The 26,133-nt window shown below is 49.4% G+C and overlaps 1 protein-coding gene across 1 annotated transcript in view; it reads left to right on the top strand.

The window, feature by feature from the left end:
- The window catches only part of TIE1 (tyrosine kinase with immunoglobulin like and EGF like domains 1), a 538,492-nt gene that overhangs the window by 215,435 nt on the left and 296,924 nt on the right, over positions 1–26,133 (top strand). Inside the window, exon 3 of the mRNA XM_069642443.1 lies at positions 7,288–7,398. Coding sequence (XP_069498544.1) covers positions 7,288–7,398 — 111 coding nt within the window. The remainder of the gene's footprint in view (positions 1–7,287; positions 7,399–26,133) is intronic.

Here is a 26,133-nt window from a genome sequence, read left to right as displayed (position 1 = left end):
CCCAACTGGTGCTTCTTGGCGGAATTCTGTTGCACAAGTTCTGTAGGTAATACGCCGGTCTGCACCACCCCCTGTGCACACCCAGGTGAGTGGTTCTGACTCACCACTTGGTCCAGCTTGATGACTCTGAAGCGGGAGCTGGCAAAAGTCTCAAACTCTGATGCTGCATTTTTAGGAGGCTCTGATGCTAAAGTGAAGCAGTTGGGAGAATCGTCTTGTGGAAAAGGCAGGCATTCTGGTGCTCCTCCTGAAGCAAAAGAAAGGCAATCTAAACGTTCATCGACAGTAAATGTTTGGGATTCAGGAGGACTGTCTGGAGCAGTAGAAAATATAGCAGGATCTGATGGTGTAGACAGGTATACCTCTGATGTTGGAAGCAAAGCTAAGCAGGATACCGGTGTATCATGAACTGAAGGCAAACAAGCAATAAACTCTGGAACTGAAGACATGCACATATGATGGACTACCGGAGGCTCTCTGGCTGAAGGATGATCTTCTGGATGAGTCACTGTAGCTGAAGACAGGCAGGCTAGAGGAAACTTTGAAGCTGAAGGCATGCGAGTTGGAGCCATCTCGGTAGCTGAATCCAAACATGTCAGGGTCTTTGGGACTAACCCCGTGCATGGTGGAGGCTCTTGATTAAATGGCAGACATGGCAGCGGTTCATTGATTGAAGACACGTGTACCAAAGATGACTGCAGGGCTGTGGATTGGATCATAGAAGAGTCAATGGTTGTAGGAGGACACACAGAAGTCTCAGAAGTTGATAGACACATTAGTGGCTCAGGAATGGAGGGCACCTTTAGGGCATTAGACTCCTTGGCTCCAGTAACCAAGGACTGAACTGTACCCTTGCAGTCCTTTTCTTTAGTGGGTGACACAGAGTCTCTTTCTTTGTGGAAGTCAAAATCAACCAGTGGAATCACCATAGTAAAGTCTCTGTTAATCAGGATTTCGTCAATTGTCCATTCCTCTGTCTTAGCTTCTGAAAGAGGCAGATTAACAATCAACAGTTCAGGAATCGCCTGCTGGTCTTTTGGTTCTGTATACTGTGGAATGAGTTCATCAGAACATGAAATCTGTACTGTCTCTGACTGTTCGTATTGATCAGAATTGGCAGAAGGAAGAGTGAACCCAGAGGTAAGATCGTCTTCCACATCAGCTTTAACATCTACTTCAGTCTCAGCAGCTGTATCAAGAGCAGGATCTAAGCCTACTGTAGTGACGGAATCTGTGTATGCCACCTTTGTGTATTGTGTTTGGAGATCAGAAGCTTGTATGTGTGCTAGCTCAGAATTATGACAGACTGCTACACAGGAAACTTTAGGTAAAGGAGTGGCTTGTAAATCTTCAGCTAACTGCAATCCCTGACAATCAGCAGAACAATTGTTAGAAACTGTGCCCAGATTGAGCGCTGTGCTAGAAGAAAGACTTTCACTTCCAATAGATCTAACATATTGGCAATTATCATGGTTTACCAAAGTCTCTGCACTCAGGGGCTGAACTGTGTTCACTTCATCAACATCAATGGATAAAGTCTGAGGTGTATTCAGGAATGCGTGCAAGATCTTATTCTCCTCTTGTAAAGAAATGAATTCTTGTGTTAACTCCTCAAGCTTAGCTCTTAGCATGTCCTGCATTAACTGTACATCACTATCAGTAGGCACAGGGGGAGGCATAGTGGCATCAGGGCTGTATCCTGCACTAGCAATCTGGATGTGCACCGATTGTGCATTGTCCTCAACTGCATTCAGGTTCTGAGATTTATACTTTCTCATACTAACTTGGTCTGTATTACCCTTAAGCAATCTATTGACCTTAGACCTCTTGACATTAGGGACTACCGTATGTACTTGTGCAAAGAAGTATTTGGACTGAGGGTAGAAAACTGAAGTTATGCAAGGAACCCCTCCATTCGTTATGTTTGTACCATGAAACTGTTCTATCTGAGGTGAAGCACAACTGGAATCATGGGGTTCAACAACAGAGGTACTCTTGTATAATAAGTCTAACAGTGTGTTGTTTTCTGCGGCTAAGGCTTGTGCTGACATAGAATCGGGATCAGAACAAAAGATCGAACTAGGATCAGGCAATGTAGGATGTGCCATCCTATGGGAAAAATACTTTGCTCGTAAATGCCCATTCGTGACAAGGAGTTCATTTAAGCCAAGACTAGTGATTTGATTGTCACAGGTAAATATAGGGGAAGCTTTCTGTACTAACTTGTTAGAGGCCTTGCTGCTTTTCTTTCTTAAACTTGCCATATTCAATGGGAATTTTGGGCTGGTCATACTGTCAGGATTAGTCAGGCGAGTACAAAGGCAGCGAATATGGCAAGGGAAATGTGCACCCAGGAACTACGACTCAGGTATGCTAGAACCCAGGAGTGCAAATAGAGTGTGACATCAAAACCAATATATGAAAAGGGATGTGGGGTAAGCACCTGACCGCGAGGAAAGTCGGCAAGCGCCTTACCCCCAATTGCTGTTACAGGTACTGACAGCGCTAAACCCACGTGGAGGGCAAGCAATGACAGGATCTGTGTACTAACACTCTTGATGGTATTACAGAAGGGAACTTAAGAACTGTACTCACGAGGACGAGATAAACCTCTTGAATGTCAGCTAGCCCACGAATCCTGTTGAAGAAACTGGGACCCCGAAAGGCTAGAACAGCAATGGAAGGAAAACTAAATACCTAAGTGGGAATAGTGTCTACAAAATAGTGAGGAAAACATAAGCATACACACAGGAGCTAGCTACTACAGCACACCACACCTAATAATCAAAGGGAAAATAAATGCAGAAGTGCAGTGGAAAACATGGAATGGATCCTCTAGAAAGTAAGGATCAGGAGCAGGGAAAAACGAAATAACCTATGCAAACTTCTCCCTACCCCTCCAAGGAAAAGACAGGAAACTAAACTAAGAGGAAGGCTAAGGCAAATGGGTAACAGCAGCAAAGGACAGAGTCAAAGAAATATAGAACACAGACAAACTGGGCTGCATCTAAAAGGGGAAAGCACTGAGAATTGCTGCCTGCAAACGGAGGAAGACAAAAAGGGAAATCAAGGGAGCAGAAATCAATTAGCTCATGAATCCGAAATTCAGGGCGGAGGAAACAAGAAAACAGGAACAAGGAAGTAGGTACAAAGGCAAGGAACCAGGAACCAGGGACTAGTCAAAAACAGGAACACTGCAAACGATGACCAGCGCTGGACTGAAGTGAGACTGAGGCTTTTAAAGCTGTTTAACGAGCACACGCCTCAGGTGTGCTGACTGCTGCACCTGCAGCCACAGGTGTTGCCTATCCTCCACCCAACCTTGTCCTGCAAGGGTGGAGGTGGAGCAGTGGGCCAGGCATTCTGGGAAGCACAGTCATTTGGTTAAAGAAGCATGCTGGCTGCCAAAAACCTGGAATGGATCCGGAAGGGAAGTAGTTTGGAAAATAGGGATTTAGCGCTCCCAATTCATTACAGCACTGTGGCATTAGGTTCGGAGGAAATGTCCAGCAAGGAATAAGCCCCAAAACATGCCCCCAAGTGGCGGGAACGGGAGCGAAGGGAGCGAGTCGTGACACAGCCCCGTCCACCTGCAGCCTCAGCCCCGTCCACCTGTAGCCTCGCCCCCGTCCACCTGCAGCCTCGCCCCGTCCACCTGCAACCTCGCCCCCGTCCACCTGCAGCCTCAACCTCGTCCACCTGCAGCCTCACCCTCGTTCACCGGCAGCCTCACCCCCGTCCACCGGCAGCCTCACCCCCGTCCACCTGCAGCCTCACCCCCGTCCACCTGCAGCCTCACCCCCGTCCACCTGCAGCCTCACCCCCGTCCACCTGCAGCCTCACCCCCGTCCACCTGCAGCCTCACCCTGTCCACCTGCAGCCTCACTCCCGTCCACCTGCAGCCTCACCTCAGTCCACCTGCAGCCTCACCTCAGTCCACCTGCAGCCTCACACCCATCCACCTGCAACCTCACCCTGGTCCACCTGCAGCCTCAGCCCCAGCCTCATCCCTGTCCACCTGCAACTTCATCCCCGTCCACATGCAAGCACACCCCCGTCCACCTGCAGCCTCACTCCCGTCCACCTGCAGCCTCACCCCCGTGCACCTGCAGCCTCAGCCCCGTGCACCTGCAGCCTCAGCCCCGTGCACCTGCAGCCTCAGCCCCGTGCACCTGCAGCCTCAGCCCCTGCAGCCTCAGCCCCGTCCACCTGCAGCCTCAGCCCCGTCCACCTGCAGCCTCAGCCCCGTCCACCTGCAGCCTCAGCCCCGTCCACCTGCAGCCTCAGCCCCGTCCACCTGCAGCCTCAGCCCCGTCCACCTGCAGCCTCACCCCCACCCACCTGCAGCCTCACCCCCACCCACCTGCAGCCTCACCCCCACCCACCTGCAGCCTCACCACCACCCCCCTGCAGCCTCACCCCCATCCACCTGCAGCCTCACCCCCATCCACCTGCAGCCTCACCCCCATCCACCTGCAGCCTCACCCCGATCCACCTGCAGCCTCACCCCGTCCACCTGCAGCCTCACCCTGTCCACCTGCAGCCTCACCCCGTCCACCTGCAGCCTCACCCCCGTCCACCTGCAGCCTCACCCCGTCCACCTGCAGCCTCACCCCCGTCCACCTGCAGCCTCAACCCCGTCCACCTGCAGCCTCACCTCCGTCCACCTGCAGCCTCACCTCCGTCCAGCTGCAGCCTCACCCCCGTCCACCTGCAGCTTCACCCCCAGCCACCTGCAGCCTCACCTCTGTCCACCTGCAGCCTCACCTCTGTCCACCTGCAGCCTCACCTCTGTCCACCTGCAGCCTCACCTCTGTACACCTGCAACCTCACCTCTGTCCACCTGCAACCTCACCTCCGTCCACCTGCAACCTCACCCTAACCACCTGCAACCTCACCCTCGTCCACCTGCAGCCTCACCCTCGTCCACCTGCAGCCTCACCCTCGTCCACCGGCAGCCTCACCCCTTCCACCGGCAGCCTCACCCCCGTCCACATGCAGCCTCAGCCCCGTCCACCTGCAGCTCCATCTCTGTGCACCCGGTAATGTTTATCAATAAATGTCCACGCTTAATACAGTTACACAGTGTGTAAAGTTCTGCACTTTGTGTAATTGCATTAAGATGTCATTGCACTATGTGTAAAGTTCTGCAGTTAGTGCAATGACATCCTAATGCAATTACACAATGTGTAAAGTTCTGCAGTTAGAGCAATGATATCTTAATGCAATTACACAATGTGTAAAGTTCTGCAGTTAGTGCAATGACATCCTAATGCAATTACACAATGTGTAAAGTTCTGCACTTAGTGCAATGACATCCTAATGCAATTACACAATGTGTAAAGTTCTGCAGTTAGTGCAATGACATCCTAATGCAATTACACAATGTGTAAAGTTCTGCAGTTAGTGCAATGACATCCTAATGCAATTACACAATGTGTAAAGTTCTGCAGTTAGTGCAATGACATCCTAATGCAGTTACACAATGTGTAAAGTTCTGCAGTTAGAGCAATTACATCTTAATGCAGTTACACAATGTGTAAAGTTCTGCAGTTAGTGCAATGACATCCTAATGCAATTACACAATGTGTAAAGTTCTGCAGTTAGTGCAATGACATCCTAATGCAATTACACAATGTGTAAAGTTCTGCAGTTAGAGCAATTACATCTTAATGCAGTTACACAATGTGTAAGGTTCTGCAGTTAGTGCAATGACATCCTAATGCAATTACACAATGTGTAAAGTTCTGCAGTTAGTGCAATGACATCCTAATGCAATTACACAATGTGTAAAGTTCTGCAGTTAGTGCAATGACATCCTAATGCAATTACACAATGTGTAAAGTTCTGCAGTTAGAGCAATTACATCTTAATGCAGTTACACAATGTGTAAAGTTCTGCAGTTAATGCAATGACATCCTAATGCAATTACACAATGTGTAAAGTTCTGCAGTTAGTGCAATGACATCCTAATGCAATTACACAATGTGTAAAGTTCTGCAGTTAGAGCAATTACATCTTAATGCAGTCACACATGTGTAAAGTTCTGCAGTTAGTGCAATGACATCCTAATGCAATTACACAATGTGTAAAGTTCTGCACTTAGGGTAATGGCACTGTAAACTCACACAGCTAGCATAGACACGAGGTTGGCACGATTAGAGTTACTGAAGTGGCACAGTTCGTCACAGTATGTTGTTACGTTATGTTACACGACTTTCATACTGCGCTCAGTCCCCACCAGAGTGGTCTCAGAGCCCCGGGATTCTCTGAAGGTTGGGGTATTGCTCTCCCACCTGGGGGTATCCGACGTTAGTCTGCGAAGGAAAGGGGGAAAGTGGGTGAGATGCCACCAACCCATGGGTGAGGGATGCAGAAGGGGGAAAGGGATGGTTTGTGGTGGCGTTGGTGCGCGAGGCCACATTAAGGTGGGCTATAGATCGGGACTGCAGAAAGGAAGGCCTGTCCTGAAACTGACGGTCTATGGAAGCAGGTCAAAAAGTCGGGCATTTCGGACATCGCAATTATGAGGGCGACATTTTGGGTCATTACTGGTTTTTGGGGGGCAAACTTTACTTAGTGCTACATAGTGTTTGGCTGCATGATGGGCTCAAGAGGCGGTCCAGCCACCACTTAAATAGTCATCTTTCCAAGGGACAGTCCAGAATACTGGTCCAGCATTGCCAAGTCTGGAAGCCGGATGTGGCCCGGCCTCGGGTAGCCTGTGTGGGCTACTCTAGACCGCCATGGACCTGTGGGCACAGTCTAGGAAATGCTGCCAGCCTGGTGGCACTCAGAAAGAGAGGGGGGATAGTGGGACTTTCTGCTAACATATAGCCTGAGATAGTGGACATTGCACAGCGTGGGGTTCCTGTGCACGGGCCTGTGTGTGTCACATGACTGATAGCACATCATGACACAGAAGGGAGAGTAAAGGCAATTTACAGCACTGAGAAGCAGGGAGGGAATATTTTGCCCGCTATAATTGAAGTCAGCATAGCTGCACATTTGGGATAGTTAAACATTATAATTGCAGTACGTTCACACAGGCAAGTTACGCAGTTACTATATTTAGACACTTAGTAAAGTTATACAGTTTGTAAACATACACAGTTTGTAAAGAGGCACAATTTGTAAAGTTACACAGTTTGTAGAAGTTTGTAAAGTTGCACAGTTTGTGAAGTTACACAGTTTGTAAAGTTGCACAATGTGTTTGTTCTTGGTCTACTGAGGGCAGATGTGAGTGTATTTACGTTGTGTCTTATTGTCTCATCTCTGTCTCTTCAGCCAACCTGTCTCCTGTTAAAGTGACTGTGACTGTTAACGCCAATGAGACCGCCGTCCTCTCCGCTAAGGTCATTAACCAGAGAAACGTGGACGTCATGTGGAAATCAAACGGTAAGTGACCTGGGAATCAGAGACCCCCTCCTGTAGCCCAATGAGCGCAGGAACCTGGGAATCCAGAAGAGACCTCCTCCTCTAGCCCAATGAGCGCAGGAACCTGGGAATCCAGAAGAGACCCCCTCCTGCAGTCCCATGAGTGCAGGAACCTGGGAATCAGAAGAGATACCTTCCTGTAGCCCAATGAGCGCAGCAACCTGGGAATCCAGAAGAGACCCCCTCCTGCAGTCCCATGAGCGCAGGAACCTGGGAATCCAGAAGAGACCCTCTCCTCTAGCCCAATGAGCGCAGGAACCTGGGAATCCAGAAGAGATCCCCTCCTCTAGCCCAATGAGCGCATGAACCTGGGAATCCAGAATAGACCCCCTCTTGTAGCCCAATGAGTGCAGGAACCTGGGAAACCAGAAGAGACACCCTCCTGTAGCCCAATGAGCACAGGAACCTGGGAATCCAGAGGCGACCACCTCCTGTAGCCCAATGGGCGCAGGAACCTGGTAATCCAGAAGAGATACCCTCCTGTAGCCCAATGAGCACAGGAACCTGGGAATCCAGAGGAGACCCCCTCCTGCAGTCCCATGAGCACAGTAACCTGGGAATCCAGAAGAGACCCCCTCCTGCAGTCCAATGAGTGCAGGAACCTGGGAATACCGAAGAGACCCCCTCCTGTAGCCCAATGAGCGCAGGATCCTGGGAATCCAGAAGAGATCCTCTCCTGTAGCCCAACGAGAGCAGGAATCTGGGAATCCTTGAGAGACCCCTCCTCTAGCCCAATGAGCGCAGGAACCTGGGAATCCAGAAGAGACACCCTCCTGCATTCCAATGAGCGCAGGAACCTGGGAATCCAGTGGAGACCCCCTCCTGCAGTCTCATGAGCGCAGGAACTTGGGAATCCAGAGGAGACCCCCTCCTGCAGTCCCATGAGCGCAGGAACCTGGGAATCCAGTGGAGACCCCCTCCTGTAGCCCAATGAGCACAGCAACCTGGGAATCCAGAAGAGACGCCCTCCCACAGTCAAATGACCAGCCTCAGAAATCAAGGTAGTACTTAACATCACAGAGATGTTGAGCACCTCCCTTCCCGGTACCCTAAAGCATGGCATTGTACCCCTCCTGCTCCCAAAGCTGACCATACATCTCATGCACCCCAAATCCTCATTCTAGAACCTTGCACGAAGCTGCAACAGGAGGCAACGCCCCAACTCCAAGAATTCCCTCCAGCAAAAAAACCTTTCTGCAAGACTTAACAGAACCCAACAGGTTGGCTGCAGCCTTGTGGCACAGTCGAGTACGAAACACGTGTGTGTGCCCATCAGTGTGTCTGTCTGTGTGCTGCCTTGCTGCACACGTGACAGAATGCTGACCTGGGCTTGCTCTGTTTGATTTCCATGCAGGAAAGTGTGTCCTGCTAATCAGGCACACTTTCCATATCAGACCTTTAGTAAACACGAGTCAGTGGTTTCACCATAACTAAGTCTGTGGCACAATCATTGCCATTCTTATAGTGCCGGCAACCTTTGGATCGCCAAATAATCTGGACTTCAACGCCCATGAGCCCTAACCAGCATAGTCAATGACAAGGGATCATGGGAGGCGTAGTCCAAAACATCTGGAGAGCCAAAGATGGAAGACCCCTGATATAGAGAATGCCTATGTTCTTCTGCTGGGCATGGCACAAAGACAAACCAGCAGCTGAAATATGTGGATGGTTCAGTCACATGCAAATACAGATGCATACCTGATACACTGAAACGGTCCTTCCTCTTAAGAGCTTTTAAAAGCTTCCAGGCACTCGAGGAAACAGGAGTATTACACAGCTCTCACTCTGTTAAAGGAAGACTCTAGACTAGAGTGAGGGAACACATGCTAGGGTTCAGTCCCGCCTCTTCTAAGCGCCCACACATGCCGCTTCATGCTAATCACATGGGATGGACTCTCCGACACACGTCATGTGGGAGTGAAGTGAAGTTCGATGCAGCCTCTAGCAACGGTGAGGTCTGTGCTCTGCAGAGAACATGTTGCCCACCACACAGTGGCTGACCAGATGAGATGAACGCCTCCCTCCCTCCTTGTGCTGAGCCCCCCAAGAATCCCCTTTACAGGGACATCATTTAGAAGTCGTCCCCTAAATTTACAAATTGAAGCTCCTGGGCTGTGGCCAATGCCATGTGCTTCTTTGTTTCTAGAGTGGCTGGCTTTCTTGTGCAGGCTTTTTAAAAAAACAGGGGGTTCCACAAGTGGAACACTTTGAGCAGTGACCCCAAATAAGAAAGAATGGGAATAACAAATAATTTGACTTTCTGGAATTCTGTACAATAATTGCTAGACTCATTCAAGGTTTCTTTCAGGGACACTTCAGGGAGTGAGTCACTGATTTAGTCTGTTCTTAAACACCTCAAATTCACAATGCAGACAAAATCCTCCAAAAATCATTTAGAGTAGAATAAGCATCCATTTCGGACTATGTATTTTGCTTTTCGCAAGTTGCAGTTATAGCATGTTTTTTTCTCCCGATACATGTGGTGATCCATTCTTGTATCAAATATATTTCACATTATACTTATATGGTATTACCAGCCTGCATCCGTTCCTTGCTGACACTTGGGCCTCTTGGCGCTACAGTGGAACGGGTAAGACGTTTCTTCAAGAAGAGAAGGGACGCCATTCCTCTGCTGGGATGTTGCCATGGCTTCGGAGTAGTGGCCCATCCTTCCATGGACACATACTAGGCAATCAAGGGTCCTTTGCCCGTGGGTCGAACCACAGGACCATGAAGGGGTTTAAGGCCCCTTCCATACTAGCCTCTAGGGTACAGCGGGTCTACGTGCTTGAAGAAACAGACGCATGACGTTGCTTATGGAACTGGTACTCAGGACTCCATTTTACGCCAGCTGGAGTTACTTTGTCCTATTAATATAGGGTACGCACGTGAATCTTAAGCCATTTTCAGGTCTAATTTCTCGGGGAAGATAGCTCAGGGGCAATGCGCTCACCTTGGAAGCAAGACGATGTGGTGCCACACACGTTCGATACCTGGGTCCACGCTAGAAACCACTGCATGTTATAAATAACCAATTACAATTATAATGTTCGATCTTGTATTTAATTTGGTGTTTTAGGGAGTGCAACCGGCCTCCTGTGGCTGCTTCGAGGCGCTTTAAATAAACGTCAGTATGCAAAACCACATAACGAAACATCCATCACTGTGGCTTTAATAACTTGCAGAGACTCATGGAAAATTCAGGATTTTTTATTTGTGTGGAAATTTCTACCTGTTTAATGTAACTATCGGCGTTATCTTCAGTGCAGCGCACCGGGCTGGAAAAGGGGAGGACACTTGCTAAGGGCCGTCCCTCTGTCTCTCCTCTAGTGCAGGCCGACCCCTCCCTAGTTCAGGGATCCCTCAACTCCAGGATCGTCTCTAGGGTGGGTATCACTCACTGTCTCAATTCTGGCTATCTCTGTTGTGATGGCCGATGGGCAAACTTCTTATCTACCTAAACTCCCATCTTGGAACAATCTATGTCATCCATCCACTCCCTCGACCTACTACCCTAACCCCTCTACTGCTATCTCTCATTCTCCCCTCACTACTACCCTCATCTTCACAAACACTCTCACATACACTGCTTCACTCTCCCAAGCTAGCGCCACTCTCCCTCACAAATACCTCACACTGCAGGATCAATCTGCCTCAACACACCTCTGCGCTGCACTTCCTCCATCTGGTCTCTTGGTCTGCCTCCGACCCCACCTAAACAATCCACACTCTTCCTTTCTTTCTGTCTCCTTTTATACAGTGCTGCTGCTGGTTCTGTCTCCGCCTCCCTGTCCCCGCCTCCCTGTCCCATTGGCTGCAGCGCGCACCTGACTCTAAGATCCAATCTGTGCCTATATTTTCCTCACTGACTCTAAGCCCCTCCCATTTTCCAGCATGTGTTTCTGGAACACTCTATAATGGCTGATCTGCTGTTTTTCTGGCATTCTGTGAGTTATAAGGCTCATTTTTCTGCTGCGAATGTCAGTTGTTTGCTTGTCTGGTTGTTATGTCGGTTCATGGTCCATATTAGTCACAGCATTTGTGGTTTTCTGCTCGTTTTTTTCCGGTCTGGGTTTTCCGAGGTGCTTCCAGGGGGTTTCTGGGACTTGTTATCCTGAAAAAGAACACTGGCCAGAAAATGTATAGGGGGGCATTTTGCAACATTGGGAGTCACCATTAACAACACACATGGCACATAAAGGGGTCTCAGAGAGTGGGGTTCCCCAAACTCTTAATTTCCCCCTCTGGCAGGGTCATGACCCTGACACTGTCACACATCACATATTAGCACCCTGGAGGGGGCTGCCAGCCAATCAGGATGGTTCGGAACATGAGCTGCACTGCATGGTACAAGCCCACGTTCCAAGCTGCCTGAGCAACCAGCGGCCCCTTCCTTCCCTGCTCCCACTTCCCACTTCCCTTAGCAGCCGTGTGGTTTCCTGCACAGGTGCTAATGGTGTCTTGTTTTCCAAAACACATACACAAAGAATCGTACGTTTCTTGCGCGGCACCAGGCCGCATAATGTTGCTGTCCCTCAGTCCGTTTTCATGTTGATGATGTTACAGTAATCAACATTGAAAACAGACTGCAGCTTCCAGTAGCACTTTGTGGCCTGGTTGGGACTGCACAGGATAGGTGAGTTTCTTATTTGTTTTTCATTTAAAATAAATAACCATTAGCACCTACGTAGGAAACTACATGGTGTAATGGTGATATGCCCTGAGGTGCCAGGTCGACCATTTAGGTAACGGCACAGCCACCCTCATTATGGGAAAGTGAAAAAGAAGTAAAAAACTCAGGGTGATTCCATTGACCATTGGTTTAGATTTAGGAACTAAAGGGATAGATTCTAACAGACAAAGATTACATGTTCCTACAGCTTTAAACATGATCACATAATACAGTGTAGCATTGCAAACATAAGCAAACATGGCATGTCATAGACAAGACACATGGCAAAACGTGTTATAGGTTAGCATAGTAGCAAGCAGATATGAAGGTTAACCAGTAAAGATGTCAGAAGCTGCTCTTTGGTGGGCCAAGGTTGTTAGGCAGAAACCTGTGCAGTTCCCTCTGGGACCACTGCAAAAAGTTTAACACTACAGGTGTTAGCAGTAAACCCAGTTGGTAGCAGTCTGTACCACCCAGATTTACCTGGTAGCTGTGGCTGAGCAGTCAGACTTCTCTCAAGAAGAGTTAGGCAGTATATAGAGTATACACAATAGGGCTAAAAATACAGTAGCACAAGCAAACACTGACCAGAGCTTTGGTATCAAAGTATATAATTATTTATTTAAAAACACACTTGTAAAAATACACTGGCACTAATATGTCAAGCAAGTTCAAACACAGTCACTAGAAATATATACACTTCCCTAATTAATTATTTGACAAGTCTAGGTTAAGCCACCACTTATTTAGCAAAACAGAGGTGAGCGCGTAACCATAGATGACACTCCAATAATTTGTTTAAAAAGGGAGAGAAAAGGCAGAATAGGAAAATCACACAGTACCAACACTTTTAAAGAACCACAGCAAGTCAAGAAAGGCAGGGTCTACTGTAGAGCAAAAAGTTCATAGGCCCGGCCCACTCTTGGAGAGAGCAAGGCGGAATGTGCCCAAGATCACACAGTGGAAAATGCACTCAAAGTCTTTGCAGGAAAGTCAAAAAGAGGTTCGATCAAGTTAGAAAGGTAATGTTAACGGGTCCGAAGTCACCCCAGGATAGAGAGTCAAGGATTTACGAGACACCTTGGACAGTCTGTTGCAAGGGAGACCAGGTGGGACACAGTACCTGAAATGGTGAGAAAGCTCCAACGGGGGCAGTTGTTCCTGGAAGAGGGTGCAAGTCAAGGCTTTGTCCAGGGGAAGAGAAGATCTTGATGTGGAGGAAAGCTGAAGGTCGTTGCACTGCCAGGGAAGAAACCAGCCGCAGAGTTTCCCAGTTAAAAGGTACTACCCTTTTAATCGCGGTAGTGGTGAAGCGTGGCTATCCGCCCGCCGGGTTGCTTGGCATGGGAGATTCGACCATGAGACGATCCAGGAAGGTGAAAAAGGCAAACTTGTTGGTCCCACCAGCTCAAAGGGAAGAAGACTCTCCTGGAAGAAGATCTTCTCTGTTGTCGGGAAAGGAATGAATTTCGTACAGCAGGGCTCCACCAGTGGTGTCGTCGTTGTAGATGGCTCAGCTTCTCCCCTCTACGGATTCTTTAGGCCCTGTGGTGACTTCTGAAGTTCTAGTCCCCAAAGCCCTACTTTTATGCAGCAAAACCCCCATTCATCAGTCCTAGCTGTCACTCACACATGCTAAGTGGTGAGCCGGGCGGCTCACCACTGGGCCAATCACCCAAGAGTGCGACTTGAGTTGCGAAGGCAACTCAGTCCAGGGTGCCTATTCCCCCTCCCACACATCCTGTAGACCCAGACAGAGTGGCACCACTTTTGGAGGCTTCTGTGCAGAAGCCCGCCAAAAGTGGAACAAAGGGCTCGACTTGGTTTGGAGTTTCAGAGGCGAACACAAACGTCATTTTAAAACTGAGTCCTGGCAAAAAGACCCAACCGGGTAATAAATATTAAATAAATAACCCGGCAGTATCTTTAACATTGCACCAAAAAGTGGTGCGTTTAAAATGAATGGGAAAATCCCACAGGAAATATTCTGGTGGAATATTTTGCGTGGTATCCACTGCCACCAGCCAGAAACTCGACAAGGGGGGACTGGACAGTACCCCCTTGGAAACAGACCCAGGGGCAGTCTAATTACCCCTACCAGTACATCCACAATATGATGGTTTGTACTGGTTCTGTTCCCAATTTAAGACTAGTAAAGCCAATGGTGACTTTACATGCCCTGGGAGACAGTAGTCAGTCCCAGGGTATGGAGTCTATGTTGGGGTGTCACTATGACACCCCTGTGTTACTGCACTGAGGGTGCTGTGTAACACATATACCAAAAACACATGAAGCCCTATGGAGTAAAAGACCCTATAGCTCATAAAACACATTACATAGTCAAAGGACATTCTTAAATCATGCTTAAGAGTGGGAGAAAAAGAGTCTCACTCTTAGCAGGAGAAAAAATTAAACCCCAAAAATCCAGCAAAGCTGCTGGGGGACTCACTAGGTTTGGGAAATTAGCCTTAACAGAAAATTCTCCCTAACAAAGGTCCCGGCTCTGCCCCTGGCACCCAGCCTTTACTCCACCCGGGGGCAAATTCCAGAATGTTAGTTCTTCTGTCATGGACTGGCAGAAAGGTGAATCTCATTGGCAACAGAATCCAAAGGACTAGGGCGCTGCAACTGGCAGAGCAACGTGTAGAAGCCTGGCCCCTTGATGTCATAAAACGTTACTGCCAGGGTCAGACTTGAGCATAACATTATCTCGGGCACCAACGAAAAAGTGGCCCACAGTTGCACCCCAAGGGGGAGGTTTTTGATAAAATGTGATGCAAATTGTACATTTTAAAGAATATTTATTCAGCAACACTGGTCAAAACATTTAGCCCCATAGAGAAGTAACTCATAAAAGTGGCCCACATTGGCCAAAAAAGTGTCCCATTTTGACCCAAAAAACTGGCCCACAGAAGCATTTTGCATTTTTGGTTCAGCCATGGGCCTATTGCCCTATGAGCTACTCCGAGCTTGGTTACTGCTGAGAGATTGGCCCATGGCATGTGATTCTAGACTTTATTTTGGGTTCAGGCGGGGCGGTTCCAGGCCTTACTTGGAATTAGCTGCTTTGAAATGCTATGTTTGCTATGGTATGCTGCACGTGTTATGTTATGCCAGATTAGGATTTTAAACTGAAGGAACATGTCATGCCGTTTTTCCTCTTCAGATCAGGGAGTAATAATATTAGAGTTCCTTCCTGTGGCACTGCTCCACTGCAGCCAGTGGCCCAACATATCAATGCAGCTGTGCCAGTGGTAGCAGGGGCAGGCTTATATGTCTCATTTCTTTTCTCCATTTTTTGTTGAGGGTGTTCATTTGCTTTTTAATGTTCTCTGAAACTTTGCAAACAAGACCAAAGTTATACGATCTGGAAAGCCTCTAAAAAAGTGTTCTTCTTATAACTTAACCATGACTATAGCTGCAGTGACTGTCACTGAGCTGCAGTCGCTGTCACTGAGCTGCAGTCGCTGTCACTGAGCTTCAGTGACTGTCACTGAGCTTCAGTCGCTGTCACTGAGCTGCAGTCGCTGTCATTGAGCTGCAGTTTTACTGTCACCGAGCTGCAGTGGCTGTCACTGAGCTGCAGTGGCTGTCACTGAGCTGAAGTTGCTGTCACCGAGCTGCAGTGGCTGTCACCGAGCTGCAGTGGCTGTCACCGAGCTGTAGTTGCTGTCACCGAGCTACACTGTCAGTCACCGAGCTGCAGTGGCTGCCACCCAGCTGTAGTCACTGTCACTGAGCTGCAGTGGCTGTCAACAAGCTACATTTTCAGTCACAAGCTGCAGTGGCTTTCGGCAGGCTGTAGTGGCTGTCACCGAGCTGCAGAGGCTGTCACCGAGCTGCAGTGGCAGTCGCCGAGCTGCAGAGGCTGTCACCGAGCTTTTGTTTGTCTTTTTGTTTTATTCGTATTTATATAGCGCACAACAGCCCGAAGACATCGTGGCACTTGTTACAGTACAAAGCTTAGTTACTTAGTTACATAGTCATTAGCAGTATATACACAGGTTACAATATAGTTACATAGTCATTAGCAGTATATACACAGGTTGCAATATAGTTACATGGTCATTAGCAGTGTATATACAGGCTACACTATAGTTATATTACATTTGTGTTATATTACAGTATACATGGCAGAAGTGGAGGAGGCAGTCCTCCACTTGCTAGTTGAGGAGAGTGGCCTTGAGGTTGTTGCGGAAGACAGAGATGGAAGTTTCAGCTCCAAGGGTGGCAGGGAGTGAGTTCCAGAGTTTCGGTGCAATATAGGAGAAGCCTAGACCTCCCGCTGTGGCTCTCTTTATGCGTGGTATGTGTAGCTGGTTGGTGTACTGAGCTCTGGTGGGGCGAGTGGATGTGGTCCTTGATATTGTTCAGATAGATATGCTGGAGCGGTTTTGTTGATGCACCTCTGAGTGATGGTGAGGATTTTCAGAGTAATACGGTCTTTGACCCAGAGCCACCGTGCTTCACGTCTGACCTGGGATATATGGTCTCTTCTAGGGATGCTCATGGCGGCTCTGAGGGCATTGTTTTGTGTGGTTTGCAGTCTGTGAATGTTTTTGGCGGAGGTGCCAGCAATAAGGGCGTTGCAATAATCGAGTTTGGCTCCTATAGTTGCTATAGCTATGGCCAAGCGGTTGGGGGGGGATAAGTAGGGTTTAATGGCATTGATGAGTTTGGTGCTGAATGCTGATGCAGAGGCTATGGCACTGACTTGTTTGTTCATCGATAGATTTGCATCAATGTGAACACCTAGAGTCTTGACAAAGGATGATACGGAGATGGTTGAGTTGTCTATGTTGAAGTTGTTTTATTGGGGGCTTAGTTTCGATAATGTGTTTGTCTGGCCCAGGATGAGAATTTCAGTCTTCTCCCCGTTAAAACAGAGGCCATTGATTGCAATCCAAGCTTGGATAGTGGCATAGATGTTGTGAAGGGCCGTGGCGTCTTGGTGATAGAGTCCAGATAGGGTATAAGTACTTGAGTGTCGTCTGCATAGTTTGTATATGCAACACCCATGGAGTCAAGTAGGTCGAAGAGGGGTTTTGTGAAGAGGTTATAGAGGGTGGGGGCTGTACAAGATCCTTGGGGGACACCGCAGTTTATAGTGGTAGGATCTGCGTTAGCTGTGTCGGAGTAGACCTTCATGGCTCTTCCTTCAAGGAAGGAAGTGATGCAGGATGCTGCTTGATTAGAGAAATGGGCTGCATGGGTGAGGTGGGTGGTGAGTGTTTGGTGATCTACCAGGTCAAAAGCAGCTGATAGATCGAGGAGGAGGAGTAAGGCAGGTTTGCCTTTGTCCATGATCTGTGAGATTTGATTTTTTAGGTCTAATAAGGCTGATTCTGTTCCATGCCCGACACGGAAGCCAGATTGTCTTTTGCCTAGTATGGAGTTAGCTTCTATGTATGATTGGATCTGGATGTGAGCTGCTTTGTCCGGGATTTTTAGGAGGAACGGGACGGTCGTTATCGGTCTGTAGTTGTTGGGTTGCGCTGGGTCAAGTGTGGCCTTTTTTAGAAGTGGCCTCACCCAGGCTTCCTTGAGATTGTTTGGGACAGTTCCTGTTTGGAAAGATGCGTTAATGAAGGCAGTAATCGGGGGTGCTAGGTCATTGGCGCATTCCTTGATGATTTTGGGAGGGCAATGTCTGCTTTGCAGAGGGATGGTTTGAGGTTTTTGATGAGATTAAGGACCTCAGGTTCAGTGACGTTTCTGAAGGGGAATTGAGCGTGATTCAGATTACTACGCTCGTCTTGTGTAGGGCGGTTGGTTTTTTGGTTTGGGAGGGCTTTGCAGTGGTTTTAGATTTTGTTCTGGAGGAGTTTTATTTTGTTGAGCATGGCGGACTGAATGCTGGCACACCAGGCTTTATCTTTAGTTATCTCGTCAGCTGTAGCCGGAGAAGTGACTAATTCATTAAAGATTGTGAATAGTTCTTTAGCTTGGGAGTTGGCCTTTGAGATCGTATCATTGAAGGAGTTGGATTTTGCTGCTAAAATGGCTTTTTTATATTGGAGGGCTATTTGTTTGAAGAGGCTCTTATTTAGATCACTCGGATCCGTTTGCCAGTTTTTAAGCGACAGGCGCTTTTGAGCTCGGAGGGTTTGGAGTTCTTCAGTGAAATTATTTTTTTCCTTCTTGCTTTCAAGTTGGGCTATAGAGTTTATGGCATTGGTGAGAGTATCATTGAAGATAGCTGATAGTATATTTGGGTCCTGAGAGAAAGGTGGTGCTAGGCAGGGGCTTTTAAGGTGGGGATGCAAGTTGTCTGCGTTGAGTTTTTTAGAACTTCTTATTGTGGCAGGTGGTGCGTGGGTGAGAGTCTTAGGTTTAGGGTAGGTGGGGATGAGGAATTTGATGCATGTGTGGTCCGTCCAAGGAAGGGCAGTGTTTGAGGTAATGTTGGACGCACAGTTGTGATCCATGACCCAGTCAAGGGTGCAGCCTTTGGAGTGAGTAGGGGTGAGGACTCTTTGGGAGAAACCTAAGTCTGCGAGTTCTTTAGCTAAAGTTGTGGCGGATTTATCCTTAGGATCCTTAGGATTTATCCTTTAGTCACTGTCACCAATCCGCAGTGGCTGTCAACAAGCTGCAGTGGCTGTCACAGAGCTGCAGTGGCAGTCACCGAGCTGCAGTGGCTGTCACCCAGTTGTAGTCACTGTCACTGAGCTGCAGTCGCTGTCACTGAGCTGCAGTGGCTGTGAACAAGCTGCAGTGGAAGTCGCTGAGCTGCAGTGGCTGTCACCCAGTTGTAGTCACTGTCACTGAGCTGCAGTCGCTGTCACCGAGCTGCAGTGACTGTCAACAAACTGCAGTGGAAGTTGCCGAGCTGCAGTGGCTGTCACCCAGTTGTAGTCACTGTCACTGAGCTGCAGTCACTGTCACCGAGCTGCAGTGACTGTCAACAAACTGTAGTCACTGTCACTGAGCTGCAGTCGCTGTCACTGAGCTGCAGTGACTGTCAACAAACTGCCCCCATGATTGAAAAATTGATACAGAAAAAAAAATAAAGCATTCGGGCAATTCACAATAAAAAATACTCTAAAGCATGTGCTTTAAAATAAATAGGGAAGTTGCCAAGTTGCAGTGGCTGGCACCCAGCTGTAGTCACTGTCACCCAGCTGTAGTCACTGTCACCCAGCTGTAGTCACTGTCACTGAGCTGCAGTCGCTGTCACCGAGATGCAGTGGCTGTCACTGAGCTGCAGTGGCAGTCGCTGAGCTGCAGTGGCTGTCGCTGAGCTTCAGCAGCTGTCACCAAGCTGCAGTGGCTATCACTGAACTGCAGTTGCTGTCATTGAGCTGCAGTTGCTGTTGATGAGTTGAAGTGGCAGTCACCGAGCTGCAATGGCAGTTGCTAAGCTGCAGTGACTGTCCTCGGGCTGCAGTGACTGTCATCGGGCTGCAGTGGCTGTCATCGAGCTGCAGTGGCTGTCACCGAGCTGTAGTTGCTGTCACAGAGCTGTAGTGGCCGTCATCGAGCTGCAGTGGCTTTCACTGAGCTGCATTGGCTGTCAACAAGCTACATTGTCAATCACCGAGCTACAGTGGCTGTCACCCAGCTGTAGTCACTGTCACTGAGCTGCAGTGGCTGTCAACAAGCTGCAATGTCAGTCACCGAGCTGCAGTGGCTCTCGTCAGGCTGTAGTGGCAGTCACCGAACTGCAGAGGCAGTCGCCGAGCTCCAGAGGCAGTCGCCGAGCTGCAGAGGCTGTCACCGAGCTTTAGTCACTGTCACCAATCTGTAGTGGCTGTCAACAAGCTGCAGTGGCAGTCATCGAGCTGCAGTGGCTGTCACCCAGCTGTAGTCACTGTCACTGAGCTGCAGTGGCTGTCAACAAGCTACATTCTCAGTCACTGAGCTGCAGTGGCTGTCGTCAGGCTGTAGTGGCAGTCACTGAGCTGCAGAAGCTGTCACCGAGCTGCAGTGGCAGTCGCTGAGCTGCAGAGGCTGTCACCGAGCTTTAGCCACTTTCACTGAGCTGCAGTCGCTGTCACCAAGCTGCAGTGGCTGTCAACAGGCTGCAGTGGCAGTCGCTGAGCTGCAGTGGCTGTCACCCAGCTGTAGTCACTGTCACTGAGCTGCAGTAGCTGTCACTGAGCTGCAGTGGTTGTCAACAAGCTGCAGTAGCAGTCACTGAGCTGCAGTGGCTGTCATCCAGCTGTAGTCACTGTCACTGAGCTGCAGTGGATGTCAACAAGCTGCAGTGGAGGTCGCTGAGCTGCAGTGGCTGACACCCAGATGCAGTCACTGTCAATGAGCTGCAGTGGCTGTCAACAAGCTGCAGTGGCATTCGCTGAGCTGCAGTGGCTGTCGTCAGGCTGTAGTGGCATTCACCGAGCTGCAGTGGTGGTCACTGAGCTGCAGTGTCAGTCACTGAGCTGCAGAGGTTGTCACCGAGCTTTAGTCACTGTCACCGAGCTGCAGTGGCTGTCACCGAGCTGTAGTGGCTGTCACCGAGCTGCAGTGGCTGTCACCGAGCTGCAGTGGCTGTCACCGAGCTGCAGTGGCTGTCACCGAGCTGTAGTTGCTGTCACCGAGCTGCAGTGGCAGTCACTGAGCTGCAGTGTCAGTCACCGAGCTGCAGAGGTTGTCACCAAGCTTTAGTCACTGTCACCGAGCTGTAGTGGCTGTTACTGAGCTGCAATGGCTGTAGCCGAGCTGCAGTGGCTGTCAGCCAGCTGTAATCACTGTCACCAAGCTGCAGTGGCTGTCGCCGAGATGCAGTGGCTGTCACTGAGCTGCAGTGGCTGTCACTAAGCTGCAGTGGCTGTCATCGAGCTGCAGTGGCTGTCACCGAGCTGCAGTGGCTGTCAGTCAGCTGTAATCACTGTCACCAAGCTGTAGTGGCTGTCACCGAGCTGCAGTGGCTGTCACCGAGCTGAGTTGGTGAACAGGTTTGCTCTCATGGTTTTTGTTATTGGTCTCTTTTCATTGCTTGATTTTTCTTCACCTACATCTTTTGTTTCTACTGCCCTCCTTTGCAGACATAAAGCCAAGGAGGAAATATACCAGCAATGCTCATTTGTGTTCAAACACGTGGCGCGCCTGCCCTCTAGAGGCCACATGAATATAGCAGCCTGCATAGTTCTTCCACACAACAAGGTTTAGGACACTGGGCCTCATTACACGTTGTGCGGTAATGGAATACCGGTACCGGTAAAGATTTACCGGTGCCGTTAATTTCCTAAGCCAATCACGACCCGGACCCACCGCTATCAGCGCACCCGTTAATTACGGTGCCACTAATAGCGGCAAGGCCGCGGGCGCGCGACCCCCAGGCCGTAATTAGCGCCATGGCGCTAATACCAGGCCATCACAAGCCATGCGGACATGGCATTAGCGGCATGGAATACACCTAAAAACCCCTTACCGGCATGGCGCTAATAACAGCATCGAAAAGCACCCGTTAAGAGACCTGAGCAGTGTACCCATCTACCACAGGTAGACACAATCAGGACAGGTGCATGCAATGGAGACATGCAGCACAAAAGAGCACACCACACCCCTACCCACACCCCTTCCCACACCAAGATGGTCCCAATAGCAGCAGCATGACATAACGGGCTTGACTACATGATAGCAGTGCAGCACCAACAACAACAGGCCGCACCAGAGGTGACCCGTAACAGGTACCCATTCCTCACACCATACAGGCGATGCCAGCTATCCACTGAGGAGGTGGCTCCCAACCCCTGTACGGAACCCACAGAACCAGCAGGAAGAGGACAACAATATTGCACATCCCCGTACCTGCGTCGTGATAGAGCTGGCAGTCAGCCTTCCAATGACAGTGCTCCGCTGCCTAAGCAGCCTGTGTGAGGCACTCCTGTACAGCCGTGTCAAAGTGGCAAAGATAACCAAGGCATGTGTAGAGCATCAAAAAATGTGCATATGATGGACTGTGCCAATGCCACCTGAAATTGACATGCAACCACCAGAAGAGCATGATGTGGATGGGGATGAGTACGAGTGGAATGCCCCGGCAGGACATGCAAGAGGCAATGCCAAGGAGGCACACGATGTGCGTCAGCATCTGAATCTGAAATCCCATCAGGCACAAAGGTGAAAAAGCATGGACGGAGACGGATATTGTTGAATGTGATAAGAAGTGCAACACCCCAACACAACCCTAAAGCACCCTTACCCCCCTCCCCCCAACACACCCAAATGCACCCTTACCCCCCCAACACACCCAAATGCACCCTTACCCCCATCCCCCCCAACACACCCAAATGCACCCTTACCCCCCTCCCCCCAACACACCCAAATGCACCCTTACCCCCCTCCCCCCCAACACACCCAAATGCACCCTTACCCCCCCCCAAACACCCAAATGCACCCTTACCCCCTTCCCCCCAAAACACCCAGGTGAGTCTCATGGTGTCTATAATGTTTCCTGCACCACATGTGCCACCTGGGCCTTGGTGGAGCTAAGCATCAGGGCCTCCACCGACATCGGGTTGCTGTGATGCGGGGCGCCTCAGGTTGCGCAGTGAGCGGAGCAGGGGGCTGGTCTGCTGGGAACTCGGTGAGGAAGAGGTTCCTGCTCGATCCTGTGTTGGAGGTTGGTGATGCTGCTCCATGATGTCCCCAATACGTAGAATGGCCTGGCGGAGTTGGCCCATCTCCTGGCATATCCTGTCAGTGCAGGCCTCAATGGCCTCCTTTGTTTGCCCTGCATATTTTTTGAGGTCATCCCTTAGACGGCATGTCTCGGCCACATGCTGGGCGACCAGCGCAGTAATGTCTTCCTGCCTCCGGGTGATGGTTGCAAGGTGTGCCAGGGTGGTAGGTGCTGCTGGGCTGGATGGTGCGCCCTGGTCCGTGCTTCCGGCATCCGGTGAGGACAGCTGAGGACTCCATGCACCTTCTACAGTGTGGGTGTCATGTGCTCCCTGGGTAGCAGATCCGGACGTTGCCCTTGGACTCCCCTCAATGGACCATGTTGGGCTGGGGTTATGGATGAGTTGTAGGACGTCGATTGCGTCCTCATCGTCAGTGGCCGGTGCGGTGGCTGCTGCCTCCCCAGTGGAGCTGGTGGCTGCGGAGTGCATGCCCTCCGTGCTCATCTCAGCAATGATGGGGCACACTTGCGTGGGTTCAGCTACAACAGGAGCCGTGCCCTCAGGCTGTGATGAAATGGTGCTCCTGCTGCCCTTGGCCCTCTGCAGATGGACTGTCCTCCCAGTTCCCCTGGAGGTGGTGGCGGTGTCACCTCTCTCATGCATTCTGGCTTTTTTGGCTGCTGGGGGAGTATGTGCTGCAGTGCTTGTGTCTCCAGTGGCTGTCGGTGATCCTGTGGAGGACATAAATAGGGTATATCATTGTTAATCGGTCTAGGTGCCTCATGCAGAATGTTCACGTCACGCTGCTCTATGCATTGGGGCCTATTCATCAGTGATTCTTGTAATGGGGATGTTGGGTTGGTCATGCATTGATGGGTCAGTATTGCACGTGTATATGGTGATGCATGCATGTATGTGTGTGGCAGGATCAATGGCCTGGTCATCGACACATGCTTGGGGTACCCCCTCACCCTTCACTGTGCATTGTTTGACGTATACATTCACCTCCATCAGATGAGATGGCCACACCATGCTCCATGTCTCCGACCCCCTCTATGGCTTTGACTCCTATTGTGGAGGCGCATGTCTCCTCCCACTCCTTCATCTTCAGAGGTGATTCTGTGCCACCTCCTGTGGCCATTGCAAGGTTGCGGTTGACTGATAGGATATTCCGCACACGTAGCCGGAGGTCGTCCCACCTCTTACGGCAGTCCTTCACACTGCGGGTGGTAGTGCCCACCGCACTAACTTTGCGGGCAACTTCGTCCCAGATGGCCTTTTTCTTGATGATCGCCTCCCGGCGCATATCATTGGCGAAGACGACTTCGGCATTGGCTGCAAGTGTGCTAGTCAGCATTATGAGCTCCTCTGGTGTGAATTTCTCTTTCCGCTGTAGATCATAGGTTTTTTTTCAGGGCCTTTGACATCTTCAGGCAGTCCTGGAGTCAGAGTTCTCCGGAAAGATGTCCTGGATGCAGAGGATGGCAATGGTTTGTGTTTTTAAAGATGGCCGCCGTTCTCTTTCCCGTTCCTGTGCGATGACGCTATTTCCGGTTCCGCTTTTTAACGGTGTCCGCTAATAGCGGTGACCGCTATTTGCATGTTGCGTGAGGGAGGAGGTGCTATCAGCACTTTGGTCGAGGCCGGTAATGGGCATTTTGTGGACTATTGCGGCATGGCGGTAATGTCATTTACGGCATGGCGCTATGCTCGTGTCCGCGAACTCGTAATGGGACGCTATTAGCGGTCTTTTGCGAGGGCGGAGAAGCTAATAGCGCCATGCCGTAAAATTCCGATTTTTACCGCACAACGTGTCATGAGGCCCACTGTGTCAGACCAGGAGAGTGACATGTGCCTTTTCCATATTTCTACTCAGGCTCTAGAGAGAATGTAAAGAAAGAGATCAGCATTTAGAAACTAAGATCAAACATTTAAAATTGGGAGAATTCACTTCTTATCCAAACTAACCACCCAACTTAGCTTTCCTGCAGTCTACCCTCAGACTATTCATTTCTAAGTATGTAAATACTGGCCTGAGTCTCTCAGTGATCAAATATTGCCCAGTCCATGTCCTGGGTTTATGTTCCTCGTACCCCTCCCCGTCCCAGCATACATCATTCAATGCAGCATTGTTATTATTTAAAGACACCCCCCCAACTCTAGCGCTGGGAGGATAGCTTGGGGGCAACGTGCTCATCTTGAAAACAAGACGGTTCCCTGCAACAAGGGTTCGATCCCTTGCCTTAGACGCTGGAGGTGTCAGCCATTACGCCTGATAGCTCTCACTTATTACTTACTGTCTAAATCACTTCTGTTTGAAATGAACCTCCTTTCTTAGTTAACATCTCTATCATTTGGGGGTATCAAGCCCCTTAACAAGCTGAAGATCTATTTATGGACTGTATAATGTAGAGGGGCAGGTGTACACATCATCTCTAGTTCCCGCCCCTCACCTCCATCATAGTTGAATAGCAGTAAGTTGGCATTATGCGTGACACCAGGTATTGTCCCAATACCGCTTTAAAGATACCAGAGACGTTGTGCACTCAGACAACCGTATTGAATGTACCCTCGCACTGACTTGGTGGAAGAATGTCGGCACACACCATTGGACATAGAAGAGCTACAAGGGAAACCTGACAAGAACAGAGCGATATCATGAAGGAAAGATGCGAGGACGCACTAAAACAATATATGAATATTTAAAGAATGACGATGTAACTGAAGCAAAAAGAGAAGCATGTAATCAAATACGAAGAAATAAGTGAAAAGAGACAAAGTGAATGTACATACGCAGAACCACAAAGTAGGTAAGACATATAGAAGCTTGCTGCAGAAGAAAATATAACGTGACTAGTGCGGCCATGATGAAAAGATGGACACCGGACTCATGTTGAAACCAATCTACTTCAGAAACAGACAAGGGCTGCAGAGCTAAGAGACGCTGGAAAACAGCTTAGTGTGAGGAACAAATAATCTTTAGCCTGGGATCAAGGATGCCACAATCAGGAATAAGTGCAAGGCACAAAGGGAGACAAGAGGTTAAGCCATGGACGTAAGACATATTTCTCTTAGATTAAACTAAGACCTCTGGAAGTGCCAAGTGTTGGACAGTAACGGATGCAGAAAGCATGTGTGAGGTAGAGCAAAAAAGTCTCCAGAGGCCAAGAGGAGTAATGACATCCATCCTAATTTAATTAAATAGCACTAAAAAAAAGGTTGAAATGGGCAAAATCGTGGTCTCCTCACACATGATTCAGAACTAGAGAACAAGGTCTATTCATTAAGCTCCAGACGAAGATAGTGGTGTACCGACACTCCCTTAAAAGTCCCAGAGATAAGAACAGTCTGCAAGATCAACTATAAAGAAGAGACCTTGGCTGAGGGCCTGATCGATGAGAGATGATGGACTAATTGGGCAAGTGGGTAGTAGTCTAACGTTGCTCGCTGCAC

This window comes from Ambystoma mexicanum, chromosome 1q, assembly GCF_040938575.1.
Source record: "Ambystoma mexicanum isolate Mex_15411 chromosome 1q, UKY_AmexF1_1, whole genome shotgun sequence".
NCBI classification, from domain to species: Eukaryota; Metazoa; Chordata; class Amphibia; order Caudata; family Ambystomatidae; genus Ambystoma; species Ambystoma mexicanum.
The sequence above is the reverse complement of the archived record's forward strand: the minus strand, read 5'-3'. Positions and strand labels throughout refer to the sequence as shown.